The 19969-nt window shown below is 38.3% G+C and overlaps 1 protein-coding gene across 1 annotated transcript in view; it reads left to right on the forward strand.

Moving 5' to 3' along the window:
• CLCN5 (chloride voltage-gated channel 5) overlaps window positions 1–19969 on the forward strand; it is a 183192-nt gene that overhangs the window by 112880 nt on the left and 50343 nt on the right. Inside the window, exon 3 of the mRNA XM_005228180.5 lies at window positions 18279–18425. Within this exon, the coding sequence (XP_005228237.1) occupies window positions 18279–18425 (147 nt within the window). The remainder of the gene's footprint in view (window positions 1–18278; window positions 18426–19969) is intronic.

Raw genomic sequence — 19969 nt, forward strand, 5'->3', positions numbered from 1 at the left:
TTTTTGATTTATTTCTGCTCGTATCTTTATGATTTCTTTCCACTAATTTTGGGGTTTTGTTGTTCTTCTTTTTCGAGTTGTTTTAGGTGTAACGTTAGGTTGTCTGTTCGATATTTTTCTTGTTTCTTGAGGTAGGATTGTATTGCTATAAAATTCCCTCTTAGAACTGCTTTTGCTGCATCCCACAGGTTTTGAGTTGTCGTGTTTTCATTGTCATTTGTTTCTAGAAATTTTCTTATTTCCCTTTTGATTTCTTCAGTTACATGTTGGTTATTTAGAAATCTGTTGTTTAGTCTCCATGTGTTTTTATTTCTTACAGTTTTTTCTTGTAATTGATATCTGGTCTCATAGCATTGTGGTCAGAGAAGATGCTTGATATGATTTCAATTTTCTTAAATTTACTGAGGTTTGATTTGTGACCCAAGATGTGGTCTATCCTGGAGAATGTTCCATGTGCCCTTGAGAAGAAGGTGCATTCTTCTGCATTTGGATGAAATATCCTGAAGGTATCAATGAGATCCATCTCATCTAATGTATCATTTAAGACTTGTGTTTCCTTTTTTAAAATTAATTAATTAATTTTTGGGGGGCTAATTCCTTTTTTTTGATATTTATTTTTTAATATAAATTTATTGTTTTAATTGGAGGCTAATTACTTTACAATATTGTAGTGATTTTGCCATACATTGACATGGATTTGCCACAGATGTACATGTGTTCCCCATCCTGAACCCTCCTCCCTCCTCCCTCCCCATCCCATCCCTCTGGGTTATCCCAGTGCACCAGCCCCTAGCACCCTGTCTCATGCCTTGAACCAGGACTGGCGATCCATTTCAGATATGATAATATACATGTTTCAATGCCATTCTCCAAAATCATTCTACCCTCGCCTTCTCCCACAGAGTCCATAAGACTGTTCTATACATCTGTGTCTCTTTTGCTGTCTAGCATACACGGTTATCATTACCATCTTTCTAAATTCCATATATATGCGTTAGTATACTGTATTGGTGTTTTTCTTTCTGGCTTACTTCACTCTGTATAATAGGCTCCAGTTTCATCCACCTCATTAGAACTGATTCAAATGTATTCTTTTTAATGGCTGAGTAATATTCCATTGTGTATATGTACCACAGCTTTCTTATCCATTCATCTGCTGATGGACATCTAGGTTGCTTCCATGTCCTGGCTATTATAAACAAACAAAGCAACTGACAAAGAATTAATCTAAAAAATATACAAGCAACTCATGAAGCTCAATTTCAGAAAAATAAATGACCCAATCAAAAAATGGGCCAAAGAACTAAACAGACATTTCTCCAAAGAAGACATACAGATGGCTAACAAACACATGAAAAGACGCTCAACATCACTCATTATTAGAGAAATGCAAATCAAAACCACAATGAGGTACCATTTCACGCCAGTCAGAATGGCTGCTATCCAAAAGTCTACAAGCAGTAAATGCTGGAGAGGGTGTGGAGAAAAGGGAACTCTCTTACACTGTTGGTGGGAATGCAAACTAGTACAGCCACTATGGAGAACAGTATGAAGATTCCTTAAAAAACTGGAAATAGAACTGCCATATGACAATGTTCATCGCAGCACTCTTTATAATAGCCAAGACTTGTGTTTCCTTATTAACTTTCTGTATTGATGATCTGTCCATTGTTGTGAGTGGGGTGTTAAAGTCTCCTACTATTATTTTGTCACTGTTAATTTCTCCTTTTATGTCTGTTAGTGTTTGTCTTATGTATTGAGGTGCTCCTTTGTTGGGTGCATAGATATTTACAATTGTTACGTCTTCCTCTTGGATTGATCCCTTGATCATTATGTAATGTCCTTCCTTATCTCCTGTAATAGTCTTTATTTTAAGGTCTGTTTTGTCTGATATGTGGATTGCTACTCCAGCTTTCTTTTGCTTACCATTTGCATGGAATATATTTTTTCATCCTCTCACTTTCAGTCTATATATGTCTTTAGGTCTGAAGTGGGTTTCTTGTAGACAGTAAATATATGAGTCTTGTTTTTGTACCCATTCAGCCAGTCTGTGTCTTTTGGTTGGAGCATTTAATCCATTTACATTTAAAGTTATTATCGATATATATGTTCCTATTGTATTTTCTTAATTGTTTGGGGTTGATTTTATAGACCTTTTTTCTTCTCTTGTATTTTTTGACTATATAAGTCCCTTTAACATTTGTTGTAAAGCTGGTTTGGTGGTACTGAATTCTCTTAACTTTTGCTTGTCTGAAAAGCTTTTTATTTCTCCATCAATTTTGAATGAGATCCTTGCCAGGTACAGTAATCTTGGTTGTAGATTTTTCCCTTTCAATACTTTAAATATATCCTGCCATTCCCTTCTGGCCTACAGAGTTTCTGCTGAAAAATCAGGTGTTAAGCATATGGGGTTTCCCTTGTATGTTACTTGTTGCTTCTCCTTTGCTGCTTTTAATATTCTTTCTTTGTGTTTAGTCGTTGTTAGTTTTTTTAGGATGTGTCTTGGTGTGTTCTCCTTGGGTTTATCCTGTATGGGACTCTGTGCCTCTTGGATTTGATTGACTATTTCCTTTTCCATGTTGGGGAAATTTTCAGCTATAATCTTTTCAAAAAATTTCTCATACCCTTTCTTTTTCTCTTCTTCTTCTGGGACCCCTATAAATTCAAATGTTGGTGCGTTTGATATTGTCCCAGAGGTCTCTGAGACTGCCCTCAGTTCTTTTCATTCTTTTTACCTTATTCTGCTCTTCAGAAATTATTTCCACCATTTTATCTTCCAGCTCACTGATTCGTTCTTCTGCTTCAGATATTCTGCTATTGATTCCTTCTAGAGTATTTTAAATTTCAGTAATTGTGTTGTTTGTCTCTGTATGTTTATTCCTTAATTCTTCTGAATCTTTGTTAATTGATTCTTGCATTTTCTGCATTTTTTCAAGGTTTTTAATCATCTTTACTATCATTATTCTGAATTCTTTTTCAGGTGGTTTGCCTAGTTCCTCTTCATTTATTTGGACTTCTGTGTTTCCAGTTTGTTCCTTCATTTGTGTAGTATTTCTCTGCCTTTTCATTATTTTTTTAACTTACTGTGTTTGAGGTCTCCTTTTCCCAGGCCTCAAGGAAAGTTGAATTCTTTCCTTGAAGAAGGTGGAAGTCTTTCTTCCTTTTGGTTTCTGCCCTCCTAATGTTGGTCCAGTGGTTTGTGTAAGCTTCATATAAAGTGAGATTTGTGCTGAGTTTTTGTTTGTTTGTTTCTTTTTCCTCTGATGGGCAAGACTGAGTGAGGTGGTAATCCTGTCTGCTGATGATTAGGTTTGTATTTTTGTTTGTTGTTTAGATCAGGCATCCTGCACAGGGTGCTACTGGTGGTAGTTTGATACTGGGTCTTGTATTCAAGTGGTTTCCTTTGTGTGAGTTCTCACTATTTGATACTCCCTAGGGTTAGTTCTCTGATAGTCTGTGGTCTTGGAGTCTCACAGCTTGATCTCTGGTCAGGAACGAAGATTCTACAAGTGGTTTGTTATGGCATTAAGTGAGATTAAAACAAATATCCAAAAACGAGAAACCAAAGATGAACCCTAGACAAATGGCAGTTACAAAATCAGGCAAATAATAATTAAAATAATGGAATATACACATATACATATACACCCATGAGCAAAATCAAAACAGTCCAACAAAAATAAAGTACAGTAGATTGACCAGCAAACAAAGGAAGTCAAAAATTATATCTACCAATTAAAAACAAAACTAACTAAAGCACAAACTGGAAAACTAAAGCAAGGTGCCAAGTGGGGAATAAAGCAATGAAAAGAAAACTAACAAATATGTTGAGTGGAAAGGAAAGAAAGAAAAGTAAGAAAGAATAGATATGCAAGGTTAAATAGAGGTAGATGAAGAAGATTTATATACATTAAAGATTAACTATAAGGGGAAAAGAACAGTAGGAAAGGCAAATAAAGGAATAAATGTAGAAAAAATATAATAGATTTAAAAAATTAAAATCATATAAAAGAAAAAAATGGAAGAAGAAAAAGAAAAAAAAAAAGGAAAACTCCACAGAATTGCAAAAGCCCAACATAGAGACAGAGGTTTATAACAACAACAAAAAGTGTGACTGAATATACACATATACATATACACCCATAAGCAAAATCAAAACAGTCCAATAAAAATAAAGTATAATAGACTGACCCAATGAACAAAGGAAACCAAAAACTATATCTACCAGAACAAAACTAACTAAAGCACAAACTGGAAAACAGTTTCCACAAACTAGAAAACAAAAGCAAGGTGCCAATTGGGGAATAAAGCAATTAAAATAAAACTAACAAATATGTTGAGAGGAAAAGGGAGAAAGAAAAGAAAAAATAGATATGCAAAGTTAAATAGAGGTAGATAAAGAAGATTTATAAACATTAAAGATTAAGTGCAAGGGGGAAAGACCAGTAGGAAAAGCAAACGAAGGAATAAAGGTAGAAAAAATAATAATAGGTTTAAAAAATTAAAAATTAAAAAAGAGGAAAAAAAAGTAAAACTCCACAGAACTGCAAAAGCACAACATAGAGGTAGAGGTTTATAACAACAACAAAAAAATGTGAGTGAGGGAAAAAAAAAGCTCAAAAGCTTAATTGTATTTGTTAGTGCTAATAAAATTGACAACTAAACAACGGGGGGTGGGGAGAGGAAAAAAAAAAAAAAGAAAATCCAAAAGAATCTACAGAACAAGTCAAAAAATAAGAATAATAAATGTTTTTCTTGAGTCACTGCTGTCAGAGTCCTTTCCCTCCCTGGGAGTCCACCTTACCTCCTAGGATGTCCTCCAACACTGTGCTGATCTCTGAACCTGCTGTGGGGGCAGCTCAGGTTCTAATCTGGTCTAACTCCTGTGTGTTCTTGCCTTCAATGTCCACAGCTATCAGAACTAGTGCGTTTTCTTTTGTGGGAGCTCTCAGTGTCCTTTTATATATTCTATAGACACAGAGTCTGCCTAGTTGATCCTGTGGATTTAATCTGAAGCTTGTACAGCTGGTGGGAAGGTTTTGGGCCTTCTTCCTTAGCCACACTGCCCCTGGGTTTCAATTGTGATTTTATTTCCACCTCTACATGTGGGTCGTCCACTGGGGTTTGCTCCTGAGGCTGCCCTGGAGGACTTGGGTTTGCCCCTGTGAGGGCCAGGTGTAGAGGTGGTGCAGTTGCTTGGGTTGCAGGGGTTCTGGCAGTACAAGGTACTCAAGGGGCTTGGTGGCCAGGGCAGCAGGAAATATAGTGCTCTAGAAGGGTATGGCAACCAGTATTGGCCAATATGCTCCAGTATTCTTGCTTGGAGAACCCCCGTCCCTGATAAAGAAGCCTGGCAGGCCACAGTCTACAGCATTGTAAAGAGTCAGACACAACTGAAATGACCCTGTGCGCATAGATGCAAGACTTATTTTGCCTGTGGCAGCTCTGCCCCAGTGAGAGTTGAGTGTGAAGGTGGTGCAGCTGCTTGGCTTGTGGGGACCCCGCTGGTGCTAAGCGTGCAGGGACATAGACTGCCTCCTCTGCAGGAGTTGTGGCCCTATCAGAGTCTTTTTTCCAGCCTCTTGTAGCTGGCAATCAGAAGGCCACTTTGGCAAGTCTTTATCCATAGCTCCACCTGTTTGGGCACTTAGAGGGCTCCCTTGCCTGGGGTTCTTCTCTGTTGTTCAGCGTGTCAGGCACATAGAGTGGCCCCCCTGGCTGGGGTCCTACTCTGTAGATTGGTGCATCAGGCACTTAAAGGGGCACCCTGGGTGGGGTTCTACTCTGTAGTTCGGTGCTCAGGCATTTGCTGGGCCAGCCTCCCTATCGTTCAACTGCCAGTGCTGTGTTGTGGGGAGTAAGAGGCTGTGGTGATGGCTCTACCACCTACACGTGACTCAGCAGTATTGCCTTGCTTCCATGGCTGCCTGGCTTTCCTCCACTGGCATTTCCCATCACAATCTCCTCCCTCACATCCCCTTGATCCATCTCTCTGTACTCAATAGCAGCCCTCACCCTGGGATTGCTCCACAATACCGATACTCCAGCTCCCAGCCACTGCACCTTCCAGGGGACCAGCGTGCCTGTCTGGGGTATATATGGCTGCGGCAAGGACTGTCTGATTCTCATTCCATTTAGGCTGCCACAGATCAGCTGTTTCAGCCTTAAATGTTTCTCCTCTGACTCAGACAATTGCCCCATGTGGGGATCGGACCTCTGCTTCAGTTCCCCTACCTGCAAAGGGCAGGTCCAGTCCTACTAACACTCCTGTTTTTCCCCCTAATTCCTTCATCCTACCAAGTTTTGCGTGGTTCTATTATTCTTTTCCACTGGTCAGTTACTCCTGTCTGCTCTCAGCTGGTGTTCTTCTGTGTCTGAAGGTGTATTCTTGATGAATCCGTGGAGAGAGATGTATTCCATGTCCACTTACTCCTTCGCCATCTTGTTCTCCCATTCCTACCTTTCTTAATGCCTTTGTCCATTACAGATTTATGATTTTAGGTCAGTATAGCAATATCAGAGAAAGGATGTGATAAGACTAGACAAATACTACCTTTCAGTCTTCTTGCTCAAGTGTTTAAACAGGTGGGACTTGTTCTCTCTCCCAACCTTGTCTAATATACTCTGCAAAAAAGGCTCAACGTGTTTTATATGTGCCCTCTAATTTTTGTGTGCCCTATAGCCCCATTTTGGGGACTCCTTGGCATTGCTTTTCTTTTTCTCAGACTTTATATTTTTCTTGACGCACGGGGCCAGCAGCATCAGCGTTCCCTGGGACCTCATTAGGAAATCTAATGGTCAGGTCCCACCTCATCCTTAAAGGAATCAAAAGTTGGGGGTGAGGTCAGGTAGGGGGCCTAGAAGTCTGTGTTTTAATGAACGCTCCAGGGGATTCTGATGCACTGTGAATTTGGAGAATTGGTTTAAATAACTTTAATAGAGATTTCTGTGTTCCACAGGATGGTTTTTAAGAGTAAAAGTTTCCTTATGCGTAAACTGCCCATTTAGTCTCCTTTGTTTTTTTTTTAAACTTAATAGATCTTTTTTTAAAAAGTGGTTTCAGGTTTACAGAAAAATTGAGCAGAAAGTACAGAGAGTTCCCATATACTTTCCCCACTTCAGTTTCCTCTATTACTAATATCTTGCAGTTAATATAGTACACTTGTTATACTTGATGGGCCAATATTGATACATTATTATTAACTAAAGTCCAGAATTTCCCTGATAATTTCCCTGATAGCTCAGTTGGTAAAGAATCCACCTGCAATGCGGGAGACCTGGGTTCGATCCCTGGGTTGGGACGATGAGAAGGGAAAGGCTACCCACTCCAGTATTCTGGCCTGGAGAATTCCATGGACTGTATAGTCCATGAAGATTGTATAGTCCATGGGGTCACAAAGAGTCAGACACGGCTAAAACACTTTCACTTTTAACAAAGTCTGGAGTTTACCTTAGGATTCCCTCTTTGTGTTTCATATTCCATGGGTTTGAACCAATGTACCACGATTAGGGTGTCATACAGAATATCTTCACTGCCCTAAAAATCCTCTGTGCTTCGCCTGTTCATTACTCCCTCTTCCCACACCCCTGACAGCCACTGGTCATTTTACTGTCTCCACAGTTTTGCCTTTTCCAGAATGTCATATAGTTGGAATCATACATACATATAGCCTTGTCCAAATGGCTTCTTATACTTCTTTTAGAATGCATTCCATATCTTTGGGTGACTTGATAGCTCATTTATTTTTTTCACTAAATAAATTCCCATTTTAAAGTTAACAATATCCCATTTTCCCATTACTATGGTTTGTCTACTGAAGAACATCTTGGTTTTCCCTGGTTTTGACAATTATGTGTAAAGCTGCTATAAACATCTGTGTGCAGGTTTTGGTGTGGATGTAAAATTTCAAATCTTTTGGGTAAACACCAAGGTGCATGATTGCTGAATCGTATAATAAGAGTGTTTTTAGTTTTGTAAGAAATTGTCAAACGGTCTTCCAAAGTGAGTGTGCTATTTTGCATTCCCACCAACAATGAAGGAGAGTTTCTGTTGCAAAAAGTTATATTTTACTACATATGACTTAATTCATTTTGTATCTTTCCATGGTCAGAAATAACTTTGTCTATCCACCACATCTGGGATGAATATAATATTCTGTGTTCTTTTTAAAATCAACTCTAAAGATTTTCACTTGTAACTTATTGTTGTGTGGTATATGTTATAATTGTATATTGTTTTCCATTTTGATATCTAGCAGTCCCTCAACTGTTTACTAAAAAGTGATTGAATCTGTTCTTATATTTGCTTTTGCTTGCTTTGCATTACTTTTGATTTATCATTTATTAAGTTTTAGAAACAGAACATATCCATTGGTAGAATCTCTATTCTTAATCCAGTGCTGTAAAGTTTTGGTGATTGTTTCTTTGTACAAGATTAAATGCTGATCGGTTGTTTGCTATATTTACTTTTAAGAAAATATATATACTAGTAACCATGCCTACTTATTCTTCCAGGTGAAGTTCACTATCAGTCTTTCAAGTTATCTAAAGAATGCCATGGGGACTCTAGATTAATATATAGTTGTGATACAATTCAGAATTCAAGTTAGTGTCTGTTTCATTCTTACTGTATTTAAACTTTCTATCTAAGAACATGATGCATGTCAATTTATGTCATTCTTTTTTCCCTCATACTTGGATTTTATAAATTTTAAGGTAATATTTTGTTTCAAGATTATGTCTCTATCATAAATACATTTCAGGGGTAAAGAATCTTCCTGTGATGCAGAAGATGCAGGATACCTGGGGTTCAATCCCTGGGTAGGGAAGATCCCCTGGAAGAGGGTGTGGCTACCCACTCCAGTATTCTGCCTAGAGAATCCCATGGACAGAGAAGCCTGGCGGGCTACAGTCCATAGGGTCGCAAAGAGTCGGACACAACAGAAGCGAGTGAGCATGCAGCACATTGTGTTTCAAGATTATGTCTCTATCATAAATAAATTATTATATTTTCTAGTTCTGTGATAGTTCATGGGAATGCAGTTGTTTTGTTTACCTTATAATTTCTGAATTCATTTGTTACTTTTAGTTATTTTTAGCTAATATTCTTAGAGTTGTATAAATTTCCATTCATGTAATCCAAACATCAAAATTGGATATGTATTCCTTTCCTATATACATTCTTCACTTTTTTCCTCTTAAAGTTTTATCTTACCATGTTAAATATACTAGATAGCAGGAGGCATCATTGTCATCCTGTATTAAGGGGAATGAGATTTTGCTTCTTGGTTTTAATTTAAATATTCTGTATCATGTTAAGAAACAAATTTTCCTCCTGGAATATTTTAAAAAATATTTCAATCTGGAATAACTATAATTAAAAAAAATACATTATTGACATCTGTTGAGATGATTATGTTATGGCCTTTTAAAAATCTATTAATCTGATAAATGATGTTGATAGATCCCTTGTGGTATCAATCTTGTGTACTTAGAATAAACTCTCCTTATTTATAGTAGGCAAACCTTTCAATGTAATGCTGTATTCAGTTTCTTAAAGTTTATTTGGTGTTTTATGCATATATTGCAAAGTGAGAGTGATCTATAAATTTTGACTGGTTTCTCAAGGACAAGTGGCAGGCTCTTGTCCTTGACCTTCAGGGTGCTTCTCTAGCTATCTTGTTTGTCACTCTCTTGAAAGTCTTCCTCTAACAGGATTCTATGGTATTTGAAGAATCTCTGTGGGAATTCCCTGGTGGTTCAGTGGTTAGGACTCTGCAATTTCACTGCAGGGTGTGCAGCTTCCATCTTTGGTTGGTGAACTAAGATCCCAAGCCTCATGGTGGTGGTATTAGTCACTCAGTCATGTCTGACTCTTGCAACCACAGACTGTAGCCCGCCAGGCTCCTCTGTCCATGGAATTCTCCAGGGAAGAATACTGGAGTGGGTTGCCATTTCCTTTTCCAGAGGATCTTCCTGCCCCAGGGATTGAACCCAGGTCTCCTGCATTGCAGACAGATTCTTTCCTGTCTGAGCTACAGGGAAGTCTAAGCCTTATGGCACAGCCAGAAACAAAACAAAGCAGAATCTTTGAGAAACGCTAATAGAAGGTAGCATGTTACATTTCTCAAGTTTTTAAAGCCCCTTTAATAAATTATCTACTTACCAATGTCTTATGCCCTTTCTTCTGTTGGGATTCAGTTGCAATAATTTGAACAATCTCTTTATATATCAAAGCTAATTGTCTTTTGGAAAAGTATTTATAGGAAGTACTAGTTTGTTGTTTACTTCACTTCCACTTCCTTTATCTATCAGCATGGTCTCATCTGACTGTTTTGTCCTCTTCTTCCTTCTTAGCAATCGTGAGTATTGCCCAAGTATGGTTTATGCATTCTGTGTTTTTTCTCTCCTTTAACAATTCTCAAAGAGTGGTCTGGGCTTCCTGAGCCCAAGAGGTCTACAAAGGGATAGCCAGTCAAAACTATTTTCATATTAATATTAAGACCCTCTTTCCCCTTTTCATTCTCGTTTTCTCAAGAATGTTCAGTGGAATTTTCTAGAGGTTGTATGACAGGTTCCCATGTCATTGCTCTGATGGCAAATCGAATATGTGTCCTCTTAAGGCAAACATTAAAAATATTTATGGAGGACTTCCCTGGTGGTCCAGTGGCTAAGACTCCATGCTCCCAATTCAGGGGACCCAGATTCAATCCCTGGTCAGATAACTAGATCCCACATGCTACAACTAAAATATCCTGCATGTTACAACTAAGACCTGGTGCAGCCAAATAAACCGTACTAAAAAAAGAGGTTTGCGGGGATTCCTTGGTGGTCCAGTGGTTAGGACATTGCGGTTCCACTATGGGGCGGAGGGTGGGGGGTTGGGGGGGGCCTGGTCAGGGAACTAAGATCCTGCAAGCCATGTGGTACAACCAAAAATATAAAAAATAAATAAATTTGTAAATAAAAAATTAAAAGGATTTGCAAAATACCTCTCACTAACTTTTTTTTAATATAGTTTTCCCCCCAAAGTTAATGTTAACATATAATGGGATGAGTTTGTTTTATTTAAATACATTAATAAATATTTATTTTAAATATTTCTGGGTTTGATTTCTAATTCAGTAAATATCTGTAGATATTAATAGACTCCTTATAAATAAAAGTTCTTTAGGTCCCTCAATAATTTTGAACATTAAAGGGATCCTGAGACCAAAAGGTTTGAGGACTGCTGTTTTTTTACTGCCTGTGCGGAGTCCTGTATTTTCTCTTAACACCTACTCAACTGTGAGGGTGACTCCCACGTGAAGACCACACTGTGAGAAGAAGCACTATTATTTCCTCCTGGGATTTTTACTTAAAATTTTGACAGGTAGAGAAGGTGCCTTGGGTTAAGGATTGGTCCAAACCTCTGAAATAAGGTACCTCAACTAATATAATGCTAGGAAATACCTGTGCTTCTTATTTTTTTTTTTTTTTTTTAGTTTTCTGAATGTTGAGTTTTTGTTTTTTTTTTTTCTAATTTTATTTTATTTTTAAACTTTACATAATTGTATTAGTTTTGCCAAATATCAAAATGAATCCGCCACAGGTATACATGTGTTCCCCATCCCGAACCCTCCTCCCTCCTCCCTCCCCATACCATCCCTCTGGGCCGTCCCAGTGCACCAGCCCCAAGCATCCAGCATTGTGCATCGAACCTGGACTGGCAGCTCGTTTCCTACATGATATTTTACATGTTTCATTGCCATTCTCCCAAATCTTCCCACCCTCTCCCTCTCCCACAGAGTCCATAAGACTGTTCTATACATCAGTGTCTCTTTTGCTGTCTCGTACACCGGGTTATTGTTACCATCTTTCTAAATTCCATATATATGCGTTAGTATACTGTATTTATGTGCTTCTTATTTAATCAAATTTAGACAGTAACTGTTTATTCCCTCATAGATGATATACATATGCTTCTTCTATCATCCTCTATTTTTTATTTATATAATAGTTTTCTATTGTTTACTTTTTAACCTTGACAATGTACTTAAGTCTCTACTGTCCTCTTAACACTTGAAAATAATTCTTGACTTTCTAATAAAGTGATCTTTTTATTCTTACTTTTTCCTTTGCTACACTACCTTTATGTCCTTCTTTCATCTGCTACTTTTACTCTGATATTCTCTCCTGTAAATGCTACCCATTGTTCTAAAGTATAGACTAACCGTAAAAGCTGAAAATAAATAGATGTCAACAACATCAACAAAAAAGAAATAAGGCACCTCAGAAACTACTATCCAAGATTTGCATTTCATTTCTGCCTCTCAAAGTAACTAAATCAGGAATTGAAGTATAAACTAGATTATTTACTGAGTTCTGTCTTTGAGTCAAGTACTTAGTAACAAAGATTTAAGTCACTTTGTCCTCAAGTAGTTCAAAATATAGTAGGCAGAAAAAGGGTGATTTTATGTATGTGCTAGTTCTTAACCACCTTCAAGGTTATTCTTAGGGATGAGTTAATGTTCTTTCTATTAATGATAAGACAATACTTGTGCTGTGCTGTGCTTAGTTGCTTATTCATGTCCAACTCTTTGGGACTTCATGGACTGTAGTCCACCAGGCTCCTTTGTCCATGGGGATTCTCCAGGCAAGAATATTTAAAAAGAATGTATATATGTGTATAACTGAATCACTTTGCTGTACAGCAGAGTGGCACAACATGGTACATCAACTATATTTAAATTTTTAAAAAAGATGCTGTTAATAGTATGCCATACCACCAATTAGCACCATCTCACCCCATCCCTACCTGGCTCTTTCAGTGCAACTGTTGGGAATATTTTCTCTTCCTCCTTTCCTTCGCGCCTTCCTCCTCCATCCCAAATCACCTACATTGAAACTAGAAGTAGCAAACTGCCTTCGTAGTCCTTTCATCCTCTCTTTTCCAGTCTGCTGCTGCCACCACACTTGCTTCCTAAAATTGTTTTTTTCATACTGCTCCTCAAAACCTAAGGAGACTCCATTTTGGCTTCCCAGGCACTTCGTGATCTCTCTCCATCCATGTGCTCACAGACAGTCACCCTGTCCTTTGTTGTTGTTATTGTTTAGTTGCCAAGTCATGTCTGACTCTTGCGACCCCATGGACTGTAGCCTGCCAGGCTCCTCTGTCCATGGGATTTCCCAGGCAAGAATACTGGAATGGGTTGCCATTTCCTTCTCCAGGGGATCTTCCCGACCCAGGGATTGAACCTGCGTCTCCTACATTGCAGGTGGATTCTCTATCAGCTGAACCACAAGGGAAGCCAAAGAATACTGGAGTGGGTAGCCTATCCCTTCTCCAGGGGAATCGAACTGGGGTCTTCTGCATTGCAGACAGATTCTTTACCAACTGAGCTATTACTCCCCGACTAGATCACAAATTCCTTGAGAGCAGTGACAGGGTAACAAATGCTTTTTGTATCCTTAATCCTCTTCCCTCATAGTTGAAGGCATAGATTTATTGAGTGTTGGCTACATAAATATGTTGATTGGCTAACACCCTTCCTCCCCAACTAGAATCCTCCTCAAATAAGCGTTTATTGAATACCTTCTCTGGAACAACACTAGAGTTGTTGAGACAACAGAAGTGAGAAGGACATGGTGTAGTCACAAGACTCAAGTGGAAGAGATTATGCAATCAGCATAGATGTCTGAACAAAGGGGGCTTTGAGGGAAAAGCCTGTTTGAGCTGGCCCTAGATGGATTGAAGGGGATTTCACCAGGCTGAAAAGAGGATGGCGGCTGGATGGGATTTCAGCTAGAATATCTGGACCTGATGAACAAAGGCATGGAGATGTAGAAGTACAGGGCCTATGTGGAGTATAACAAATCTGTAGCAAGAGATAAGTGTGTCTGGAAAGATGGGATCTAGCTTTGATAGGGCTCTGAATGCCATGCTAAAAAAAAAAAATGTAAACTTGACCCAGAGGCAGTGGGAACCAGCTTGTGATTTTTTAAGCAAGAAGGTGACAAAAGGCACTGAAAGTGTCAGCTATATAATGCAGATATCAACCAAACAACATTTTTCCTTGTTTACCCTCCCCTATAGCCCTCCATTGTGTGACAAGCCCTATAGTAATCCATTAGTTGGGATAATAAAACAAATCCCCTTTGTTCCTGGTCTACCCTAAATTCTGGCTGACCTCACGTGTGTGACCATCTAGAGATCTGATTTATTCCAGATGTACCATTCTCTGGACTGTATCTCATAGTGAAGCCCCAAAATATTATGGAGAGAGCAATAGGCTTGGAGTTAAACTAAATGCAGGATCAAATCTCAACTGTAGGAACTTTATAGTATTTCCTCAGTATTCTGCTGCCTTAACTTTTCCTATGGAACTGTTTTATATCTGCAAAATAAAACCAAAAACTACCGTAATGTATTATCCACAGGCAAGACACCACTTTGATTTTTACTGATTATGGTTATTTTCTCTGTTGAACCCCCAGTCTGTTGCATCTGTTTTGCTTGATCTGCTTGGTTCTTATACTTTTCTTTTGTTGATACTTTATTTCTCTATACTTATTAAGGAAGCACTTTATAACCCAAACACTGAACCAGATAACTGCTGCAGGAAATGTTTGAAATGAGGCAGCTCAATTTAGCCAAATTGTTCTGTGTCAGTGGGTTACAGGAAGGAGTTTGTAAGGCCCCTATGGGGAAATGGAAAAGTTTTCCAGCTTCTCCTTTGTTGAGTCTTCATCTTGTAGTGTCATTATTTTGTTTTAATGAATTCCCAGAACAATAGGTACACCCTCCAAAAATATGACTACAGGACATATTCCAAAGCCAAATATAAATTATTTTTGGACTCCTCATACTTTTTCTTCCTATGATTTGTGTGGCTAATGTAGAATTGCTGGAACTGTGTATTTTAAATCATTTCCTGGATGAAACATGTAACCAGTGAAGAGAGAGGGAAAGGATTCTGCATCGTTTTACAAATTTTTTTGCCTGCTTTTCAGTGCTAGTCACTGGAATTCATGGGTGTTGGATGAATTTAAACAAAGAAAATCTCTCGAGTTCTTCTCATCAGCTAAAAGGGTGCTCATTTTCTGTTAAGATTTCTAGAAACCTGGAATACCTACTGTTAAGATTGAGTGCTTTTATAGGTTTGTTGAATATAGTAAATCCCTGAGTTAGACAAATATTAAGTGCAGATATTGACTCTGATGCTATCTACATTTAAAAGGGAAAGTTGATGTGAGGGGTGAGGGCAAGGAACATGCCTTGTTTGGAGGTTATTATTTGTATTTAGGTTAAGGTTATCTCTGCTTGTTTCTGATCTTCATCCTGTTGGGTCTGAAACAGCAAAAGAAGTGTATAGGGAGTTCTTGGGAATTTAGTTTCTGGAGCTTAAGATAGAGATGAGAGCTAGAGATAGTAGGTTTCCTTAAAGAATAAGGATACTCAGGATAAGGCACTGAAATCTGTTATCTCAGTCAGATCCAGAGCAAAGTAGAGAAACTGTTTTTTCTTCAATAAAGAGTAAAGACAGTTCTTCCTGAGTGACAGAAGGGAAGTCTGAGAGATTCAGTTTCCTATGTGTCCTTCTTGTTGTTCAGTCGCTAAGTTGTGTCCAACTCTTTGCAACCCCATGGATGGCAGCATGCCAGGCTCCTCCATCCTATATTATCTCCCGGAGTTTGCTCAAATTCATGTTCATTGAGTTGGTGTTGCCATCCAACCATCTCATCTGCTGATCCCTTCTCCCTTCTGCCTTCAGTCTTTCCCAGCATCAGGGTCTTTTCCAGTGAGACAGTTCTTTGCATCAGGTGGACAAAGTATTGGAGCTTCAGCATCAGTCCTTCCAATGAATATTCAGGGTTGATTTCCTTTAGGATTGACTGGTTTGATCTCTTTGCTGTCCAAGGGACTCTCAAGAGTCTTCTCCAGCACCATAATTTGAAAGCATCGTTTCTTGGACACTCAGCCGCCTTTATAGTCCAACTGTCACATCCATACATGACTACTGGAAAAACCATAGCTTTGACTAGACAGACCTTTGTCAACAAAGTGATGTCTCTGCTTTTTAATATGCTGTCTAGGTTTGTCATACATAGCTTCTATTCCAAGGAGCAAGTGTCTTTTAATTTCATGGCTTCAGCCACCGTCTGCACTGATTTTGGAGCCCAAGAAAATAAAATCTGTCACTGCTTCCACTTTTTCTCCTTCTATTTTCCATGAAGTGATGGAACCAGAAGCCATGATCTTAGTTTTCTGAGTGTTGAGTTTCAAGCCAGCTTTTTCCCTCTCCTCTTTAACTATCATCAAGAGGCTCTTTAGTTCATCTTCACTTTCTGCCATTAGAGTGGTATAATCTCCATATCTGAGGCTGTTGATATTTATCCTGGTAAATCTCGATTCCAGCTTGTGATTCATCCACCCTGGCATTTTGCAGGATGTACTCTGCATATAAGTTAAATGAGCAGGGTGACAATATACAGCCTTGACATATTCCTTTCCCAGTTTTGAACCAGTCCGCGTTTCTGTCTTCAGTTCGAACTATTGTTTCTTGACCTGCATACAGGTTTCTCAGGAGGCAGGTCAGGTGGTCTGGTATTCCCATCTCTTTCAGAATTTTCCACAGTTTGTTGTGATCCACCCAGTCAAAGGCTTTAGTGTAGTCAATGAAGCAGAAGTAGATATTTTTCTGGAATTCCCTTGCTTTTCCTCTGATCCAGTGGATGTTGGCAGTTTGATCTCTGGTTTCTCTGCCTTTTCTAAATCCAGCTTGTACATCTTGAAGTTCTTAGTTCATATAATACTGAAGCCTCGCTTGAAAGATTTTGAGGATAACCTTGCTAGCATATGAAAAGAGTGCAATTGCATTGTAATTTGAACATTCTTTGGCATTGCATTTCTTTGAGATTGGAATGAAAACTGACCTTTTCTAGTCCTGTAGCCACTGCTGAGTTTTCCAAATTTGCTAGCATATGCAGTGCAGCACTTTTTATAGCATCATCATCTAGGATTTGAAAATAGTTCAGCTGGAATTCCATCACCTTCACTAGTTTTGTTTGTAGTGATGCTTCCTAAGGCCTATTTGACTTCAAACTCCAGGATGTCTGGCTCTAGGTGAATGACCACACCGTCATGGCTATCTGGATCATTAAGACCTTTTTGGTACAATTTTTCTGTGTATTCTTGCCACCTCTTCTTAATCTTTTCTGCTTCTGTTAAGTCCTTACTGTTTTTGTCCTTTATTGTGCCTTCTTGGAACTACATTGCCTTCTTTTTTTTTGTTTGTTTTTTCTACATTGCCTTCTTGCATTTCTTTCTCTTTGAGTAGGTTTTGTTCACTACCTCCTGTACAATGTTACAAACCTTTGTCCATAGTTCCTCTAGTACTCTATCAGGTCTAATCCCTTGAATGTATTCATCACCTCCACTGTATAATCCTAAGGGATTTGATTTAGTTCCTGTCTGAATGGCCTGGTGTTTTCCCTACTTTCTTCAATTTGAGCCTGAATTTTGCAATAAGGAGCTCATGATCTGAGCCACAGTCATCCCCAGGTCTTGATTTTGCTGACTGTATAGAGGTTCTCCATCTTTGACTGCAAAGAATATAATCAATCTGATTTTGGTGTTGTCCATCTGGTGATGTCCATGTGGAGAATTGTCTCTTGTGTTACATGGTAAGGGTAGCAGTGCGTTATATCTGGAGGGTAACTGAATATGTTAAATAATTTGCATGTCTATATTATTTAAATAATAACATAAAATAAGACATATGAATAAATGGTAACCCAAAAGGTGAAGACTACCTAAATGTCTAGCAGCTGATAAATGAATCAATAAAATGTGGTATATCCATACAATGAATATTATTTAGTTCTGAAAAGAAATGTAGACTGATATATATTACAGCATGGTTGAGCCTTGAAAAAAATGTGAAAGAAGCCAGACACAAAGGGCCACATATTATATGGTTATATTTATATGAAATATCCAGAATTAGCAAATCCACAGACAGAAAGAAAATGGAGGTTATAAGGAGCTGGGGTAAGAGGGAGAAGGAAAGTTATGTTTATTGCATAGTGAGTTTCTGTGTGAGATGATGAAAAATTTCTGGAAATGAAGAGTGATGATGATTGCATGTCATTGTAAATGTGCTGAATGCTATCGAATTGTCAGTTTAAAGTGGTTTAAGTGGTAAATTTTGTTATGTGTATATACCACAATAAAAAAGGAATAAGCAGTAAGGGGTTTGGAACTCACTGTAATAAACCTGTTTTTCTTTTTTGCGCAGGAGCCATGGATCACAGAGGCTTTCATCAGGGAAGTTTCAATAGCTTCCAAAGTAGCTCCAGTGATGAAGACTTGATGGACATACCAGGGACAGCCATGGATTTCTCCATGAGAGATGATGTTCCTCCTTTAGATGGAGAAATAGAAGGTATTATTACTCCTGATGATAATTTACCTTTTTCAAAATTATTTCTAATGTATATACAATAGCATTAATTTATCTACTTGTACCCAATCCTATGAGTTTTAACATGTGCTTAGATTACTTGTAACCCCTCCCACCAACAAGATATAGAATAGTTCAACAATTCCAAAGAATTCCTTCTTATTACCTTTTGCACTCAGACCTTCCCTACCCCCAACCCCTGGTAACCACTGATTTGTTCTCTGGCCCATAGTTTTTCCTTTTCGAGAATGTCATGTACATGGAGTCACATAGTGTATCAACTTTTTATTTTGCATTTTTGTGCTGGGTCTTCGTTGCTGCGTGTGGGCTTTCTCTAGTTGAGGCGTGTGGGGCTGCTCTTCGTCATGGTGCATGGGCTTCTCATTGTGGTGGTTTCTCTTGTTGTGGTACACGGGCCCTAGAGCATGCAGGCTTAAGTAGTTGCAACTCTCGGTCTCTAGAGTGCAGGCTCAGTAGTTGTGGTGCACAGACTTAGTTGCTCTGCAGCCTGCGGGGTCTTCCTGGACCAGGGATCAAACATGTGTCTCCTGCATTTGCAGGCAGATTCTTAACCACTGGACCACCAAGGAAGACCAGTATGTCCACTTTTGAGACTGACTTCATTTACTCAGCTTAATGCTTTGGAGATTCACCCAAGTTGTTCGTTCCTTGCTGAATAGTATACCCCAGAGTGAAATCACTGAATAATGTGATAAATGTGTGCCGAACTTTATAAGAAGCTGTTGAACCATTTTCCAGAGTGGCTGTACCATTTTGCATCTGAGCTAGCCACATTTGGTAGGTAGTTCCACTTGTCCTGCATTCTCCACAGCTGTTGGTATTTTCAATAATTTTTATTTTAACCATTCTAACAGCTATGTAGTGTTATCTCATGATGGTTTAATTTCATTTTCCTAATGGCTTATGATTTTGAACATCATTTCATGTGCGTATTTGCCAAATTTATATCCTCGTTGATGAAATGTCTGTTCAAATCCTTTCCCCCTTTCATAATTGTTGTTTTTTTTTTATTATCTGGAATATATTTATGAAAGGAGAATTCCTCTTATATATTGTTTGGTTATCCAGTAATGTCATTCTTTTCATTGGCTACATATAATTTCATGGGATAGATATAGCATAGTTTATTTAACTAAGCTTTTATTGATACACATTTCAGTTGTTTACAGTATTTTGCTATTTGTGTGTGTGTGTGATGTGTATCTTTTAAGTGTATGAGAGCATTTTTGTAGCATGAGTGTGTAAGAGTGTGTATTTCCCCACCACCTTACTGGTACTAAATATTATAATTATTTTTTCATCTTTACAATATGATGAAATAAATATATCCCCATTATTTTAATTTTTACTTTTTTAAATTATTGAGCTTGAGCATATTTTCATGTTTATTAACCATTTAAATTTCTTTTTCTGGGGAATTCCCTGGTGGTCCAATGGTTCAGACTTCACATTCTCACTGCCAGGAGCCTGGGTTCAGTCCCTGGTTGAGGAACTAAGATCCCACA

This window comes from Bos taurus, chromosome X, assembly GCF_002263795.3.
Source record: "Bos taurus isolate L1 Dominette 01449 registration number 42190680 breed Hereford chromosome X, ARS-UCD2.0, whole genome shotgun sequence".
Taxonomy (NCBI): Eukaryota; Metazoa; Chordata; class Mammalia; order Artiodactyla; family Bovidae; genus Bos; species Bos taurus.